This window comes from Gossypium hirsutum, chromosome D01 (genome assembly GCF_007990345.1).
Source record: "Gossypium hirsutum isolate 1008001.06 chromosome D01, Gossypium_hirsutum_v2.1, whole genome shotgun sequence".
NCBI lineage: Eukaryota > Viridiplantae > Streptophyta > Magnoliopsida > Malvales > Malvaceae > Gossypium > Gossypium hirsutum.
Window position 1 is genome coordinate 12,043,394 of NC_053437.1, and position 16,422 is coordinate 12,059,815.

General features: G+C 38.3%; 3 protein-coding genes across 5 annotated transcripts; 2 read left to right on the forward strand and 1 right to left on the reverse strand.

The window, feature by feature from the left end:
• The first annotated feature begins 492 nt into the window (after positions 1-492).
• LOC107922632 (titin homolog) lies at positions 493-8,993 on the forward strand. 2 transcript variants are annotated; one of them, XM_016852751.2, is made up of 11 exons: positions 493-857; positions 1,490-4,557; positions 4,660-4,722; positions 5,262-6,618; positions 6,738-7,087; positions 7,174-7,347; positions 7,727-7,881; positions 7,980-8,071; positions 8,143-8,255; positions 8,383-8,691; positions 8,793-8,993. In XM_016852751.2, the coding sequence occupies exons 1-9, from the start codon at positions 695-697 to the stop codon at positions 8,181-8,183; spliced, it is 5,463 nt and encodes a 1,820-aa protein (XP_016708240.1). In that variant the 5' UTR covers positions 493-694; the 3' UTR covers positions 8,184-8,255; positions 8,383-8,691; positions 8,793-8,993. The 2 variants fall into 2 exon arrangements, with proteins under 2 accessions (XP_016708240.1, XP_016708239.1); XM_016852750.2 differs by having other exon boundaries at positions 8,383-8,993.
• A 629-nt stretch (positions 8,994-9,622) lies between these two features.
• LOC107922432 (probable L-type lectin-domain containing receptor kinase S.7) lies at positions 9,623-12,211 on the forward strand. The gene has a single exon (XM_016852469.2). It carries the CDS (start codon positions 9,736-9,738, stop codon positions 11,710-11,712), a length of 1,977 nt encoding a protein of 658 aa, XP_016707958.2. The 5' UTR covers positions 9,623-9,735; the 3' UTR covers positions 11,713-12,211.
• Positions 12,212-12,346: 135 nt separating this feature from the next.
• LOC107922431 (poly(A)-specific ribonuclease PARN) lies at positions 12,347-16,422 on the reverse strand. 2 transcript variants are annotated; one of them, XM_016852466.2, is made up of 7 exons: positions 15,973-16,421; positions 15,383-15,513; positions 14,950-15,278; positions 14,635-14,745; positions 14,097-14,223; positions 13,745-14,015; positions 12,347-13,389 (listed from the first exon to the last, which is right to left on the reverse strand). In XM_016852466.2, the coding sequence occupies exons 1-7, from the start codon at positions 16,320-16,322 to the stop codon at positions 12,552-12,554; spliced, it is 2,157 nt and encodes a 718-aa protein (XP_016707955.2). In that variant the 5' UTR covers positions 16,323-16,421; the 3' UTR covers positions 12,347-12,551. The 2 variants fall into 2 exon arrangements, with proteins under 2 accessions (XP_016707955.2, XP_016707956.2); XM_016852467.2 differs by lacking the exon at positions 14,635-14,745 and having other exon boundaries at positions 15,973-16,422.

The window sequence follows — 16,422 nt, forward strand, 5'->3', positions numbered from 1 at the left end:
GTAGGTCAAGGGTCGGAAGAGTCAGAAGGCCCTAGGTGCGTTTGTTTCTTTCTTTTTTTGAAAATGGGTTTTGGGCTTGTAATTGTATTGGGCCTGGTTAATTTGATTGGGCCATGGGGATTTTGGGCTTGTAATTGGGTCAAAATTTTGTTAATGGGCTGTTAGTAATTTGATTTATTTTCTGGTATGGCCCGGGTAAAAATGGGCTTGTACAAGCGACATGTATGATTTTAATTTAGTTTTTCTCATGAATATTTCTTTTTTTACTATATTTTCAATTTAATACTGTTAGTGTATTTATTATTTTTGTCTTGTGTTAAACTTGTTTGAAGGAATAAATTTTAAAATTAGTGATAGTTTAGTTGAGGTATATGGAGGATATATACTTTGATGATCACGTAGTCTGCTTGACGTGGATTACCCTCAACCGACGTCGTTCGGTTATAGCTAAATACCTATTTTGCCATCGAACAGTCAAGAAATTATCAGATTCACCCTCTGAATTTCAAATTCTAGAACCGCGCTTTATCTCCTCTTCCTTTCTTTCCTTCTTTGGATCCATCATCCCTTGGTCTGTATCTCTCTCGATCTCTCATAGTCAATTCAAAAATTCCATTTTCTTTTTCTTTAATTTTGTTCGCCGTAAATGGAAACTGAAACTCGTTGCTATTGAAGAAGAAGAAGAAGAAGAGAAATGTCGACGATTGAGAAAGTGTTGGTTCAGATCTTCGAGAGGAAGAATCGAATAATCGACCACGTGAAGCAGCAAATCCTTTTCTTCGATCATCAACTCGCCTCCAAGTGTCTCATCGATGGCTTTGTTCCACCTCCTTGGCTCCTCTCCTCTTTTACTTCCAGTAATCTATTTTTTCTTCAGCTTTATGTTTCTCATTTTTCCTTTTTCTTTACTTCATTTCAAAATTATCTAAAATAATATTGTCTCAGTTTCCTAATTAATGCGTACATTTCATTTTTCTCCGTTGGAATCGTCGAATTTCTTCTTCTTTTTCTGGTTCTTTCCGTTTTTTTTCTTAAATGCAGTCTTATTACGCATAATCGATGTGAAGTGCTCTTTAACAATGGCGTCTTTATTTTTTCTTAATATTCCTTTTTTAAATTTCTATTAGGAGCAAAATTCCACTAAATACTGCGTTATCAGTATGTCATGAGTTTACCTTTTAATTACATTAATAGTTTTGTTTGTAATGCTTATTTCTTTTTTTACTAGAAAATGTTTGCAGGAATGTTTCGAAGTATTGAACTTCTTTTAAGAGAAAAAGTTTTTTTTTCCTGCTTTCAAGTACATAAACTTGAATTAACCATTGAAAATTTGCCTCTTGAGAGATAGAAAAGCCCTTTCCTTTTGAATTCTTGATTGCATTTCAATTTTGTAACTAAATATCGCAAGTGTTCTTAATTGTGACTATGATCCGTAAACAGCTAATTTAATGGATTTTTAAACAAGGTAGTGTCTGCTTTTTAATTGCAGAGTTGAATAAAGAAGATCTTATCTCAGGACTCCTACTTCCACAGTCACAGGCTTCAATTCCTTACTGTTCTCTGTATCAACAGCCCGTTGTTACAACTGATAACGTTCAGTTACCCCATATTTTATGCTCCCGAATTGATGCTTCAAATGAAGGCTTAGATCAGTGCCTTCCTGGTAAAGTTGATGAGCTGGACCCTAGTGTTACTTCTCCTCCTCAAGATTGTAGAGATGGAATGATGTCAGATGTTTGTCCTGATCATTGTTCATCACTGGCAAGAATCCAGAGATCTAAGTCTAGGCAACGGGCTTTGGAGCATCGAAACAGTGCAAAAGCACGTAAAAACAATGAAAGCTGTGAGAAGAATGGTAATTCTTCCAATAATCAAAACAAAGGGTCCGAGGTTGCTTCTTTACAGTCAGATGTTGTGGATAAGTTGGAATTGATTAGATCTAGTGATATTGTTGTGAATCATGAGGTGGAAAAGGTAGAGAGAGGGCAATGCAGGAGCAAGAAAAGGAGTGAAAATGTTTATTTGGGTAGAGTAACTAGATCACGAAGTTCAATCCATCCTTCCATGTCTGAGAGCGGGCCTTCAGGTACAGGCAACGACTCCTTTGTTGCAAAGCAGGATAATGTTGTCAGTAGTGAGGTGGAAAAAGGAGAAAGAGTGGAATGCAGGAGCAAGGAAAGGACTGAAAAGGTTTACTCTGGTCGAGTCACAAGATCAAGAGGTTCAGCTCAACCTTCAAAGTCTATAAATGGGCTTTCAGGTGCAGGAAACACTTCTTCTGTTGCTAAGCAGGATGGTGTGGTACTCACAGACTCCATCAGTGAATCAAGACAACAGCTTGGTGTTTTTCAAGAGTTATTGGAATCAAAATTTGTGGGACCTGTTCATGCTGTAAGTTTAGGAGTGAAAACCGAAGAAGAAGGTCAACTCCAAAGTAAGGCAAGGGGTGAAGATATCTACTCTGGTAGACTCACAAGGTCAAGAAGTTCTGTTCAACATCCAAAATCTGATTATAGTCCACCAGGTGCAGGCAAGAGTTTTTCTGTTGCAAAGCAGGATGGTACTGTGCTTACAGAATCCATTAACAAATCAGGACTACAGCATGATGCTGCTGATAAGTTATTGCAATTTGTCAAACCAGTTGATGTTGTAACTTGTATAGTAGAAAAGGAAGAAAGAGGTCAATGCCAGGGCAAGGAAAGAGGCAAAAGCATTCACTCTGTTAGCATCAAAAGAGTTAGACATTCTGCCCAACCTCCCAAGTCTCTCAATGGGTTTTCATGTGCTGGCAAAATTTCTGATGTTGCAAAGTGTGATGGTCAGCACAATGTTGTTGATGAATTACTGGAATCAGTAAAGCCTTCTGCTATCTCGGCTGGAAGTTGTGGTTCCAAGGAAGCAAATGATCCCCAAAGTAGCGAAAAGAATGTTTGTCAAGGAAGATTGAAAAGATCCAGAAGTCATAGCCAACAGCAAAACTGCGAGAATAAACATTTAAAGTTGGATAGCAATCCTGACAGCAGCACTGATGATGGCATTTGCAAATCAATGCAGGTGGCCTGCCTTACTCATGATCTTAAGGAGTTGATTAAGCCTTGTGATATCACTGATGAAAGTTGTGGAATAAAGGCCAAAGCAAGTGACAACCATACAAAGTTGAGTACTGTTGTAGACCAATATAATGATGGTAGTACCAGATCAAGAGCTAACCGTAGTGCAAATATGTTTAAACATGTTGATTCTAATGCTCTGGAGTCTGCAGTTAAACAGTCCACATCAAAAGCTTCCAATAAGCCGCCATATGCAAAGTCATCAGGCAGGTCCAAAGGAATTGAATTTAAGGATCTTTCTGGTACTCAAGTTAATCCCCTTCCTTGTGCCAATGACAGTGGTCTTGCTGAATTGAATCAATGTGACACAATTGTTGCCGACACTGAAGCAGATTCTGATGAATTAGTTGAGGCACATTCAGCTAGTTCTGCATCTAACTTGAATGGTGTTAACGATCCTCTTCTTGCAAAAACATTGAATATGCACGACAGAGTTGACTTGGAAACAGTAAGAACGAGCCCACACTCTGAATCTGCTATGATGGTGTTACCCAAGCAACTTGATTTTGATGATTTGGGAGAGAGCACCTTGAATGAGGCTTCTAGTCTTATATCAGAGCGTGAAGAAGTGATCAACTCATTGGAGAAAAGGTTTCTTACACCACTACCTTGTGCAGATAAGCTGGATGAAGTAACTTCTGATCTTTACCAAGAAAAATACAACTCATCCCAGGAAAAGCTGTTGAACCAAGAAGCTATTAGAGAAAAAGAGAAAGAGTCTGAAACAGATTTGAACAAGACATCTGGACTGGGCAGAACTTCTAATTTAAATGTTGTGTCCTTAGTAAGAGAAACACCTGAGGCTTCTACGGATGCTGTAAGAAGTATTCTGCCTGAAAGCAATGAAATCTCTGAACAAAAACCTTTAATGGAAGATCTTTCAACTACCTTTAAAGTTTCTAATGAAAATTTGTTTGGAAACTCACTAAAGGATGCAGCAGGATCTAGTTTAAATGTTGATACAGGGATGGAATATCTCTTTAAGGACTATGGGAAGCTTGAAGAAGAAAATTCTGTGATGTCAACCCAAAAAGCAAGTAATCTGAATACTGATTTATGTGGTTGTCCTGCAATTTTGGCAGATACTGATTTCACTAGAGTTTGTAGCCCTGCCCTGCTAAGAAAAGCATCTGCAACTTCCAGTGATGCTAGTGAGCATCCTTGTGCTGCACTACTTGAAGAAACTACGGGTCATTCTCTGAAGCAGAAAATGGAGCCAAGTCTGGCTCAATACCAAGATGCAGATTCAATGGGAAGATGTATTGCTGATGACATTGATTCCGTTCTAGATCACAAACATGCAAAATCAAGTGAAAACAAGGTTGCAACTCAATCCATACAGCCAGGTAGACACTTTGGCACCCACATGGAAGGTTCATGGTCTTATAAGCGGAGGAAGATTGAAGGTCATCAAAGTAATTCCCTGTCTTTGTCATCAAGCTCGAAGGTAAAGTGCTTTAGTTTAGAAACCGGGTTTTATCAAGAAATTTGACTTGTACAAGATAATCTTATGTTTATCCTAAATCTCATGACTTTTCATATATAACAGGGGGAAGAGATTATGCTATTAAATGCTGATACGTTTCTAGCTGATGAAGAAGATCAGAATGCGGTATGCTAATATTCCTGTAGTTTTAGTTCTTAATTATTTTTAGTATCTAGGACCTCCAAATTCATACTGATGTCTTCTAATTTCTTCCTCCTATAAAATGTTTGCACTTTCACCAACTTTTATCTTTGTGATGAAACTTAATTGTTTTATTTCAATGATAATACTACCTCTTGAATTGGCACATTTAAGAAACTTTAGGTGACAAAGGATTTGCACACAATACCGAGTCATAGATTGTAATTATGCTTTGCCTTGCTGTCTTCATCGCATTAGATGTTTGTCATTGATGGCTGGCTTTCCTCTTTGTGTCCCTTCTAATTCATCTTAAATTCTCAATTCTCTTTGTTTTGCTTTTTGCTTACATATTATTTTGGACTCCGTTATTACAATTTTTGTGCATTGTTCACTGATCCTTCACTGCTTGATTTTCATAAATAGCGTACTTACATATCTGGAACAGGTTATTCATAAATCGCACAGGTTTGCTACATGTAATTCGAACACTTGCTAAGCGAATGCCTTATTTTTGTGCTTGCCAGGGGAAATGGAATTGGAAAGAGAAGGGTGGAAATGAAAGCCCCCCATCCAACTTTATGCATAAAAAATTTGATGCGACTTCTATCTCAAGTTTGCCACAAGAGACCCTTGAAAGTATTGAAGATCACTCAGTGGAGGGAACAAGAGCAGTAGATCCTTCCAGCACAATGTTTAGTTCAACAAGGAAATGCACCGCAGATGAGAACAAAGTACTATTGAATGTTGGCTATAAATCAGAATTTGGCAATATTGAACATTTTACTTGTGACGGAAGGAGCAAGCAAGAAAGTAAATCTCAACTTGGAGAAGATGGTGTTAGTTCTCCATGTCGACAACCTACAGACTTGACAATGTCTGAACAAAGCAGACCAGAAGTTGAGGGGTTCATTATTCAGACAGATAGTGAACAAGTATTCATTGATGGCGAAGGAATTAGCTTTCACAGTCTGGACCTTCCAAAGACTACAATCGAATGTGCTGGCCTCCTGGAGCAGCTTTGCAAGTCTGCTTGCGTCGATACCCCATTATCTCAATTTCCAACCACATATAGATGGCAGCGAACAACTGACCTTTACCAGTCTGTTCCTAATGGACTTCTAGAATGCATGAACCTGAACAGCACCCTTCTCAACAATGATGCTTTGAAAGGTCAACTTAAAGTAAGCACCAGTTGCTTTGGTGAGGATATCAACCATGCTTTTCTTGGAGGATCCTTTTCAGATTGCTTGCCGTTTTCTAGTTCTCGAGTTACTGGAGATGGGAGGAAACCATATCTTTCTCCTATTGGTAAACTCTGGGATAAAATCACATTGAACTCTGGCAGTTCAGAGAAGCGAGGTAGCTTAAATCCTGACCTGCCCTGCATTAGTGAAGAAAACGAGAACATGGATGAGGCAGTTGATACATTTGAGGAAGATGCAGCTTTCGAAGTTGAGGCTTGTTCTGGAAAAAGGGAAGCACTTGCTGAGATTAAGGAATGTCCAAATGTTCCTGCAGCAGTTTCTGAAAGCGAACAATTTACTGTTAGAGATAGTCTAGACTCTGTGAACACAACCTACAGCTTCTCTAGGACTGAGAACGGGATCAAGCAGAAGGTTGGAAAACACAATGCCAGCAAGAGGAGAGACACAAGTAAGTTGAAACAGAACCGGAGTCTGCTTCCAGGGGCTAATGGTACCAAAAGGGCAAGTGAATCACTTCGTAATAGGTTCAGTAAACCACAATTATCTGAGAAAACCAGCCTGAGAAAAGGTGGGCCAAGTTTCTCACAGAAGGAGTTAAAGGTCAATAATATAGTTTCTAACGTCACTTCGTTCATTCCAATTATTCAGCAAAAACAAGCAGCTTCCGTTACCACTGGTAATCGTCTTCTTACGTCTTCTGCAGCTGTTCTTTTTGTCTCATTTCTTCACAGAATTTTATGAAAACTACTACATATATATCATGCAGATGCTTTAAATTTTCTGTAATTCTTTTAGGGAAGAGGGATGTTAAAGTGAAGGCTCTAGAGGCTGCTGAAGCTGCAAAAAAACTTGCTGAAAAGAAAGAGAAGGATCGAAAGATGAAGAAGGAGGCCTTAAAACTTGAACGAGCAAGGTTGGAGCAAGAAAATTTGAGGCAGTTGGAGCTTGAGAAGAAAAAGAAAGAAGAAGAACGGAAGAAAAAAGAGGCCGATATGGCTGCTAAGAAAAGACAGAGGGAAGAAGAAGAAAGGTTGGCGAAAGAGAGAAAGAGAAAACATATGGATGAAACACGGAGGCAGCAGCGTGCTCCTGAAGAGAAGTTGCGTTCAAAGAAGGATGAGAATGAAGAAAAGCGCCAAGCCATGGTAAACTCCCTTATGTTGTAAAGGAGATATTGTATTTTAAGTTTTCCTTTCTGTAGAATGGCATTAACTTTGGATCTCTGTTTTAGGATGAGAGAGCACAAACAACGAAGGGTCCTAGTGATGAAGCAGCAAAATATAAGAAAGTGCAAAAAGAAATAGCAGGCGGGAATGAAGGAAAAAAGTCAGAGATGGAATTTAGTACAGCTGTTGCTTCAACTTCTGTAAAGGCATGCACAGCTATTGAAGATAATAATACAAAGGTAAAGTTCTTTTTAGCGGTATTACTGCTATATTCAACTAAATGTTAGGTCTCTTTATTGCTAAACCATCTGGATTGGAGCATGTTGTCTTATGATGGAGAAAATGCTAAAAGTATGCTCTCAGCTTGTATTGAGAAGGTATAACATATGTTTTCACCATGTAAAAACGCAAAAGAGAAAGCAACGTCTGCAATGAGATTTTCTTATACAAGTGTATAGGTTATTTTGCAGCAGACTGATGGAATCATCTCTTGGATTACTTGCTATATTAATACCAGCTTAACCTAAACCATCTCTTGGATGTTTCTTTTACTAATTGAATGGCTGTTAATATATTTATTTTTATTCAAGCATAATGTGGAGACAGAATCTTTCTCAGGTAATGAGCACCATGGATAGAGGAAGAGGGAACAATAGCCTGATTGCAGATACAAGCCAGGAACAATCATATGATATTTCGCCATACAAAGTTTCTGACGATGAAGATGAAGACGATGATGAACCGAACAACAAATTTGTTCCATCATGGGCCAGGTATGTGACTTAGTTTGGTCATCCTAAAATCTGGCGTGGAACACATGCACCATTCCATAATGATGATGATGATGTTTGACTCTTGGTGATTTTTGCAGTAAAAATCGTGTGGCTCTTGTTGTCGCTTCCCAGCAACGGTTAGATCCAGAAGTAATATTCCCCCCAGGAAGCTTTTGTAGCATTTCTGAAGGTGATTATCATAAAAACCATAAATCTTGTACCATGTCGGTCAATTGGACTAACAGTCGTTCTCTTAAATAGTTCTCTTGCCAAGAAAGCTCCAGCAATATCGAGTGAGTTAGACAGAATGGTACAGTTTTGAAAACCGTAGTATCTTCAGCCGACTCAATGACAGCTCTTCTGTGAATAGAAAGGTACACCGTCTCTTCAGTTTCACTACCATTTTTAAGGCAACTAGCACTTTATAAAAAATGTTTTAAATAATGTTTATTCCTAAAACCCTCCGCTCTAATGAAATTGTTGCTTCTTTTTCTGTGGCAGAGCGAGTAGAGAGAATTCTTGGAAGAGTAACAAGCAGGAGATTTTAAAAACTAAAAGAACAATGTGGCAAATGATGTAAATTGTAGTTGTGCCAGCATCAGTTATGCTAACTGTTTTAGACCTGGCAAAATTCCAAGTCGCCAATATGCTAATGACTGTTCGTCTAATCCAATCCCTCACTGTTTAATGATACAAAACAGTGAATAAACTGAGCTCCATGGAAGTAGTTGCGATGATAGCAATGTCTTATAATTTGAAGCCTAGATAGGCCCAAAATGAAGAGTTCTTGGACCTTTATAAGCACTAAAGGTGGGAGAAGAATGTTGAAATTGTTTATTTGGTTGTACTTTGAAATCCATTGGTGTAATATCTCAGTTCTTATACCACTGATAATGGTTTTTATTTTTTAGGCAGAGTGAACATGTGATGTGATGTGATGATGTTGGAGCATCGCAACCTTCAAAATTTTCTATTCGTGTAACGGCTCAATGACGTGGATTTGGATTTGGGTTAAGGTTTGGAATTGGACCCAATGCTCACATCACATGTCTTTTTGTCATCATATTATTGATTTCCAAAATAATATCGGTTTTCATTGTTTTGTCGGCTTAGTTGGCACGGCCTCCTCTCTTTTCCAAGCTGACACCAATTCTGATCCACTTTCTATGTTGCCGTTTGAGTTGCATTAAGAAAATCTAACTTTATAAACAAAAGTATATATCCCTTCGGAATCTGATTTCACCCAAAAGTTTAAAACTTTATATTCAAATCCTTTTCCACTCACTTTCCATTTTATAAATTTATGCACTTTACTTTTCACTTTTCCACTTGTATATCTTGAAACAAAATAAAATGATATATATTTGAATTGTTATCTATTCTATTCAAACCCCATCAATTATATTATAGGGGTTGGTCTATATTATCACCAAATATATATATAGGAGTTGGGTCTATTCATCATTTGCTCGGCTTTAAAGAAAGAAAGGGAATTCAGTCACATGGCTGTCAGAATTCACCAGTCCGACATATACGCCCCCCAATCACCTTAAAAACGGTCACTTTTCAAAACCCCATTCCAAAAAAAAAAAAAGGAAATCTCTTTTTCATTTCTCTACTCTGTCAAATCAATGATAAAACTACACCGTTATACAATAATACACGATTATTTTAAACTAAATATTATATATAAAAAAAAAGACCGTCATAGTGTCTCTCTTTAAAGCTCCACAGGCGCCTATTTTCTAACCGTTTAAACCACGTTTCCCTCTTTCTTTCTCATGCATTGTCTTTTGTAAACAATTCAAGAGCTGCTTGTTCGACTGTTCCTTTTCCGGCCCAAGAATCAAAACAATGCTGCCATTGCCAAGGATCCTTCTTGTTTCCTTGTTTCTTCTCTTAACCTCAGCTGAAAACACCTCCTTTTATTTCCCTTTCTTCACTGTCAGGAACCTCACCCTTCTCGGCGATTCCCATCTTAAAAATGGCGGCCTCATAGGCCTCACCAGGGAGATTGGTGTTCCTTCTTCAAGCTCGGGCAGCCTTATCTATGAAAACCCAATTCGTTTCTTTGATCAAGAATCCAATATCACCGCTTCTTTCTCAACAAGTTTCTCTTTTTCCATCAGCAATCTCAACCCAACCTCATTTGGTGATGGCTTAACCTTTTTTCTTTCATCTGATAACCTAACTCTCGGCAGTCCCGGTGGGTATCTCGGTCTTGTCAACTCTTCACAACCGACCAAGGCCAGGTTTTTAGCCGTTGAATTTGATTCTAAGCTTGATACCGAGTTCAATGATCCCAATGGGAATCATGTCGGTTTGGATATCAACGAGCTCGATTCAATCATCACAGCTGATGCATTGTTGCAAAACATTGATTTAAAGAGTGGGGATTTGATTACTGCTTGGATTGATTACAAGAATGATTTGAGGGTTTTGAATGTTTTCTTGAGTTATTCAACTGTAAAGCCTCCAACCCCATTGTTATCTCTGGAGATTGATTTGTCTCACTACCTTAAAGATGATATGTTTGTTGGTTTTTCAGCTTCAACAGAAGGGAGTACTGAAGTTCATTTGATTTACAATTGGAGTTTCAGGACTTTTGGTTTCCTGCCTGTGAGATCAAGATCACATCCTCATAATGTATCTGATAGTTCAGTATCAGCAATAACAGGCATTCCTGTTTCAAATTCTACCAAAAAACACCATAAGAGGTTTGGTTTAGGACTTGGTATTGCTGGTCCAGCTTTCTTTTTTGTGGTCCTTGCGGTTTTTGGTTATGTTTCTGTGAAGAAATGGAAGGGTATGAAAGTAGAAAAGTGTTTGAAAGCAGAGATTTTGACTGGACCAAGGGAGTTTAGTTACAAAGAGTTGTATGCAGCCACAAGAGGGTTTCACTCAAGTAGGATCATAGGACGTGGTGCATTTGGAAATGTTTATAAGGCCGTTTTCTTTTCTTCGGGGGCTATCGGAGCGGTGAAAAGATCGAAACACTCCCATGAAGGGAAAACTGAATTCCTTGCTGAACTGTCCATTATAGCTGGTTTGAGGCATAAGAATTTGGTTCAGCTACAAGGTTGGTGTGCTGAGAAAGGTGAATTGCTACTTGTTTATGATTTTATGCCTAATGGAAGCCTTGATAAGCTGCTTCATCCAGAACCTGAGAATGGGATATTGTTGACATGGTCCCATAGGCAAAATATTGCTATTGGATTGGCCTCTGTCTTAGCATACCTGCACCAAGAATGTGAACAACAAGTCATTCACAGAGACATTAAGACAAGTAATATAATGCTTGATGGCAACTTTAATCCAAGACTTGGTGATTTTGGATTGGCAAGGTTGATGGATCATGACAAGAGCCCAGTTTCAACACTTACTGCAGGAACCATGGGCTACCTTGCTCCTGAGTATCTTCAATATGGGAAAGCGACTGAGAAAACAGATGTTTTCAGCTATGGTGTCGTTATTCTTGAAGTGGCTTGTGGTAGGAGGCCAATTGAGAGAGAATTAAACAGCCAGAAAATGGTGAATTTGGTTGATTGGGTGTGGGGATTGTATGGTCTGGGAAAGATCATTGAAGCTGCTGATAAAAGGCTAAATGGGGCTTTCAAGGAGCAAGATATGAGGAAACTGCTGCTTGTAGGTTTGAGCTGTGCACACCCTGATAGTGCTGAGAGGCCTTCAATTAGGAGAGTCCTTCAGATACTTAACAATGAGGCAGATCCTATACCTGTGCCAAAGATGAAACCAAGTCTCACTTTCTCTTGTAGCTTAACTGTTGAAGACCTTGTCTCAGATGACGAAGAAAGCAAAACAACTGCTTGAGGGTGAGCAGGGATTCAAAGCTGACTTAGAGTTAGATTTCATTTTCTAATATGCAAATTTATTTTATTGTTTTAAGACCCTACATTATAGTATTACTTCAATTTTGTTTACTTATTTTGAGACTAGGAGTTCATTAGTCTGAGTTCAAAAGTACTGTATTGAACTATGTGGTCTCTGCTGTAACCTGAAAATATATTTCTAAGTTTTGAGATAAACTTGCTCTGATCTATCATGTTCCTTCATCTAATAAGATGAGAAAAATGAAGAGAAATGTTCTTGACTGCCCTTGGAGGCATTTTCCTCTTCATTATGTATTTGCTGATGTTAGCATCTTATTTAACATAAGAGCTTTTGCTAGGTGATTCTTGGTTTCATAATTGGTTTCATTTGTGCTTTCTGTTGCTTGAATACTTACAATGTATATACCTCCATTTGTAGCAATCCCTTCTGGTAAGTTTATTGATCTAGAAAGGTTGATCAAGCTAGAAAACATGGGAACAATGAATCAGAATCCAGTGACAAAAAATTGAATACTTACAATGTATATACTTTTGTTGCAATCCCTTCTGGTAAGTTTATTCATCCAGAAAGGTTGATCAAGCTAGAAAACAAAGGAACAATGAATCAGAATCAGTGACAAAAAATTGAATCAGCATTTTAATTTATATCAAAGGCAAACTGTTAATGTACAGAAGATGGCCTAAAAGTTGCCATCAAAATGTGATCCTCATTTCCAACTCAGTAATCCTAGTATTTGTATAAGAACTCTAAATGTCATACAGATTCGCAATAAAGTGTGGAAAAAAAGCTCAAAACTGCCTTTAAGCTTTAAGCTTGAGTTACAAGTTAGTGGTTCTTCTGATCTTTTCGACTTTAAGAAATGAATCAATGATATCGTCACAAAACCGTTTGTTCGATGAATCATTTACTACATCCTCGGTGTTCCTTGTCTTGGATTTTTGAACAGCCTGTGGACTATCCATTGCACTTTCTAGATGGGAACGAGTATTGTCATGGCTCTCTTCTTTATCAGATGGTAACAATTCGGTCTTCCATTTGATGCCAACAGCCTCTGCTTGATCTGCAAACAACACTTTTGAGATAGGTGATGCACAGATCTCTTTATAAGTTTCATAACTAGCAGCACGGGTATTTCCACCTTCCAGAAGTTGTGAAAGAGGATGCAAATGGGAAATTGCATCGTTACTTTGCTCTAGAGTTTCCTTCAAATTCAAAAAGTCTGATGCCAACTCTGCCTTGCTGAACTGAACAAACACTGCGGTTTGATCTATACAGTATGTAGAAATAACAGAGCTAGGACCAAGGGTTTTGCAGATGCAATCTCTTATCATACTTGGTTTCAGTTTCGAAGGGAATCCCCAGAGTAAAACGATGTTCTTAAATAAAATCTTTTGATATGGCTTTCTGATCATATTAGAGCCTGACAACTCTGCAGACCGGTTACCAGTCCTCAGATCAATAATGTCTCCATTAATCCAACTCAGATATAGAAGGTTCATGTGCTTCTGCAGCTTTTCATTTTGGGTCAGATTTTCAGAAGGAGAATGAAGCTGAAAGTCGATGCCTAGATGACTGCAAGCCTGGGCAAACACACAGCCTGTCATAAAAGCATCATAACCAGCTTCATGCTTGGCTCCAGAGTTCCAATTAGAAGACCTGCAAATTAAGGCTATGTTTTAGTGTGAAAGCCTAAAAGGACATCCAAGTTGCTATTCAACTTGGGGAGGCAGCAAGAGTAGCATTAATGATTTGTTATTAATGCTAACAGCCATTACAAAGTGTCCATGTTTAGATAATTTGCCTTCGGGGGGTGATACAGAGTAATTAGATCTCGTAAATATGAAAAAGTGAGCTAATATTAAGCCATACAATTCAGATTGCAAAACTAGACAGAACTTGAGGGGGAAGAAAAAAGGGAAGGAAGAAAGGAAAGTTTTAAGCTACTATGATAAAATAAATCAAGGGCTTTTTAACCAATTTACTTTAGAGAGTTTGGGAAGCAAAGGCAAACCTCATTTCATCCACGTGGACCTCAACCTTAACACATGGCTCATAAGACAGAACATTACGTGTAAACCCGTGAGCTATCTCCGGGCATAATAATGAAAATGCTGAGGATAATGATGTGCTAGATCTCTTCATCTTTCGTTGTAATGTGTAGTCAGCATTCAAAAGTATTTTGGTGTCAATGATACTTGGGAAGTATTTGTTCACGCAGGAGACAAATTCTTCAGCTGTTGAAGGAAGAGGAGCTAGGAATTTGCTGTGTACGTGAGCAATATCTGTATCATAAAAGAAAAACACTTCAATAATCTATCTGACTAATATGACATCTTCATCTAACTTGTGACTGATATTCATACCCAGGATGCAATTGTGACCAACAATCAACTTATTTTCTGAAGAAAGGAGATCAATCACATGACGAAACCCTACTGCAGCATTGATCTTCATTTCTGCGCTTCTCTGATGATCATTCTTCACCTCCTCCTACATAGAACCAGGCAGAGGAGAAGAGTCATCACAACATGCAAAAGACACCACTCCAAATGCAGCTGTCAGATTCATACTTCCATTTACATAGCCCCAGTATATAATTCCAGCACTGTCAGGTTTGTGCATAATTTACCCATCATACCAACGTCAATGCACTGAAACTCTCTCTCTTTTTTTTTCGTTTACTCCACTCATGATACTAAATGTTTAGAAAGCATTTCCCAGCCAAATACGGAACCATTCTACCTTGGGAAGAAAACAAACAGAAAAGCGTCTACAGTTCTATGCTTTAAAAAATTTCTAACATGAACATATAAACAGTGTTGTATTAAAAACAGTTGAATGCTGATCATCTAAATATGGAACAAACAGACAGATCTTCCTCACAGAAGTATTGTGTCTTACCATAAGTCTCGCTTTATCACTCTCTGAGTCTGTATAAACTACTAACTCTTCTGAAGTACTTTCACCGTTAAAACAAACATAAGTAAGATCTTTGAAATGCTTCCTTGTGACCTGCAGGGTTTCAGTTCCCCGGATATAATCTTACGTCCTCAGTAAAGATTTAAAAAAAAAATACGAAAAGACAATCCTTATCAACACTATATTGATGATACAAGAATAAAATGGTCTTCAAAAATCTTTCCAAATGAAAGTCACAATGAAGAGGCTAAACATAGGAGATCAAATAAAATTCGAGAGAGATGTAACACCATATACCATTCGTATCAGACTAAGTTGGTGAGAAGTGAATCCATCCAAACTCAGAGCAGGACGCATCTTGAAGAAAACTGTCCGAAATTGTTGATTTAAGTCATCAGGAACCTTTTCTTCTTGAGGCCCTCCTACCCTATTCTGTAATAAATCATCACGCCATTCACCCAATCTTTTCTTCATTCTTTCAGTGAAGAGAACATCAGCCACTCGGACCAACGGTAAGTCCATAGTTTCTCTTAAATTATGAGACAGATGCGTTAACTGATCTCCTTTAGGTGATATTAATCTTTTACGAGCCTCATCTTCTTGTCCTCTGGACAAGTAAGATATACCTGAGATGCAAATTCTCAAAGTAAGACAGAAAACACGGTTTCAGAAACTGTAACTCAAGCAATAAAGGCAACAATGAAGAATTGAGATATGAAAGATAAAGTACCTTCATGTATGCAAGCGTTGAAATCAAACTGATATTTAGCCAAAAAATCCATTGATGTCGTTTGGCAAAGGAATTCATAAGAGGTCCTATCAAGTGGAATTTCTTGACGAGGAAATACAAAGAAATTGTGCCTGCCAAGGATATTAGACAGTTCAATGCCTTTACAAGAAACATCATTCAAAGATTAAAATGTTCAAATTAAAGGGAAGCAATACAATTATCATACTTCCTCTACTCATAGCAATTACAGTGAATTTAAACCACAGTCCATTCTCTTTGTTAACTTCGCCAATTGCCATAAATAATTTCTCTAAAAATGGCTCAAATTGCCCTTTTTTTCCCTTCTCTTAATTATCATCAATCAAACACTAAAACAGTTCAAACTAAGCTAAATTCAATCATCAAAAACCTTTTTTCACCTCTCAAACGAACAACAAAGACCCTTATTTTCATTTTTCACCATGAAATAGCATCAGCAATAAAGTATAACAAATAAATATATAAGAAAAAAAAAGGAGAAAATTTCACGCGGGTAACATTCTTTACAAATATAAAATGTTTATTCAAATGAAGAGGAAGATAAAACTAACGGGTGAGCAATGAACGACTGCTTAAGTGAGTCCCAACGAAAAGGGCAAACGCCGAACTGAAGAACAGCGAATTTCTCAGCGGAATCTTTGACTTTGAGATACCGAATATCAAACCGATCAAACTCGAAAGATTCCCTCCAGGGCGCGCTAGTTACCCCCGTCATTTCCATGTCGATGGCCACGAAATCGGCAGCTCGAACGTGCGAACGGAGTTCAACGAGGGCCGAGTCGAAGTTGGATCGTGTCACGTGCTTCAGAGGGAACGTCGGGGAAGGGGTGTCGGAAAAGGCACGTGATAGCGCACGTGAGAGGATAAAGGCCCTCTTGGGCCAGTGTCTTGTGGTGTTCATGAGAGCATGGCGGTGGCAGCAGCGACGACGGCGGGTGGGATTTTAGAAGGGCAGCGGACAAAGGAGATTCGGTTTTGAGTTATCGGGCCACTGGGTCCTT

Excerpts from the sequence above, each read along its gene's own strand:
- LOC107922632 (XM_016852750.2), top strand. The coding sequence starts at position 695 with ATGTCGACGATTGAGAAAGTGTTGGTTCAGATCTTCGAGAGGAAGAAT. Across the intron at positions 4,558-4,659 it reads CTTTGTCATCAAGCTCGAAG|GGGGAAGAGATTATGCTATT; the intron begins GTAAAGTGCTTT and ends CATATATAACAG. Across the intron at positions 7,088-7,173 it reads AAGAAAAGCGCCAAGCCATG|GATGAGAGAGCACAAACAAC; the intron begins GTAAACTCCCTT and ends TCTCTGTTTTAG.
- LOC107922432 (XM_016852469.2), top strand. The coding sequence starts at position 9,736 with ATGCTGCCATTGCCAAGGATCCTTCTTGTTTCCTTGTTTCTTCTCTTA.
- LOC107922431 (XM_016852466.2), bottom strand. The coding sequence starts at position 16,322 with ATGAACACCACAAGACACTGGCCCAAGAGGGCCTTTATCCTCTCACGT. Across the intron at positions 15,279-15,382 it reads CAACGCTTGCATACATGAAG|GTATATCTTACTTGTCCAGA; the intron begins GTACTTTATCTT and ends TTTGCATCTCAG. Across the intron at positions 14,016-14,096 it reads TGGTCACAATTGCATCCTGG|ATATTGCTCACGTACACAGC; the intron begins GTATGAATATCA and ends TTTATGATACAG.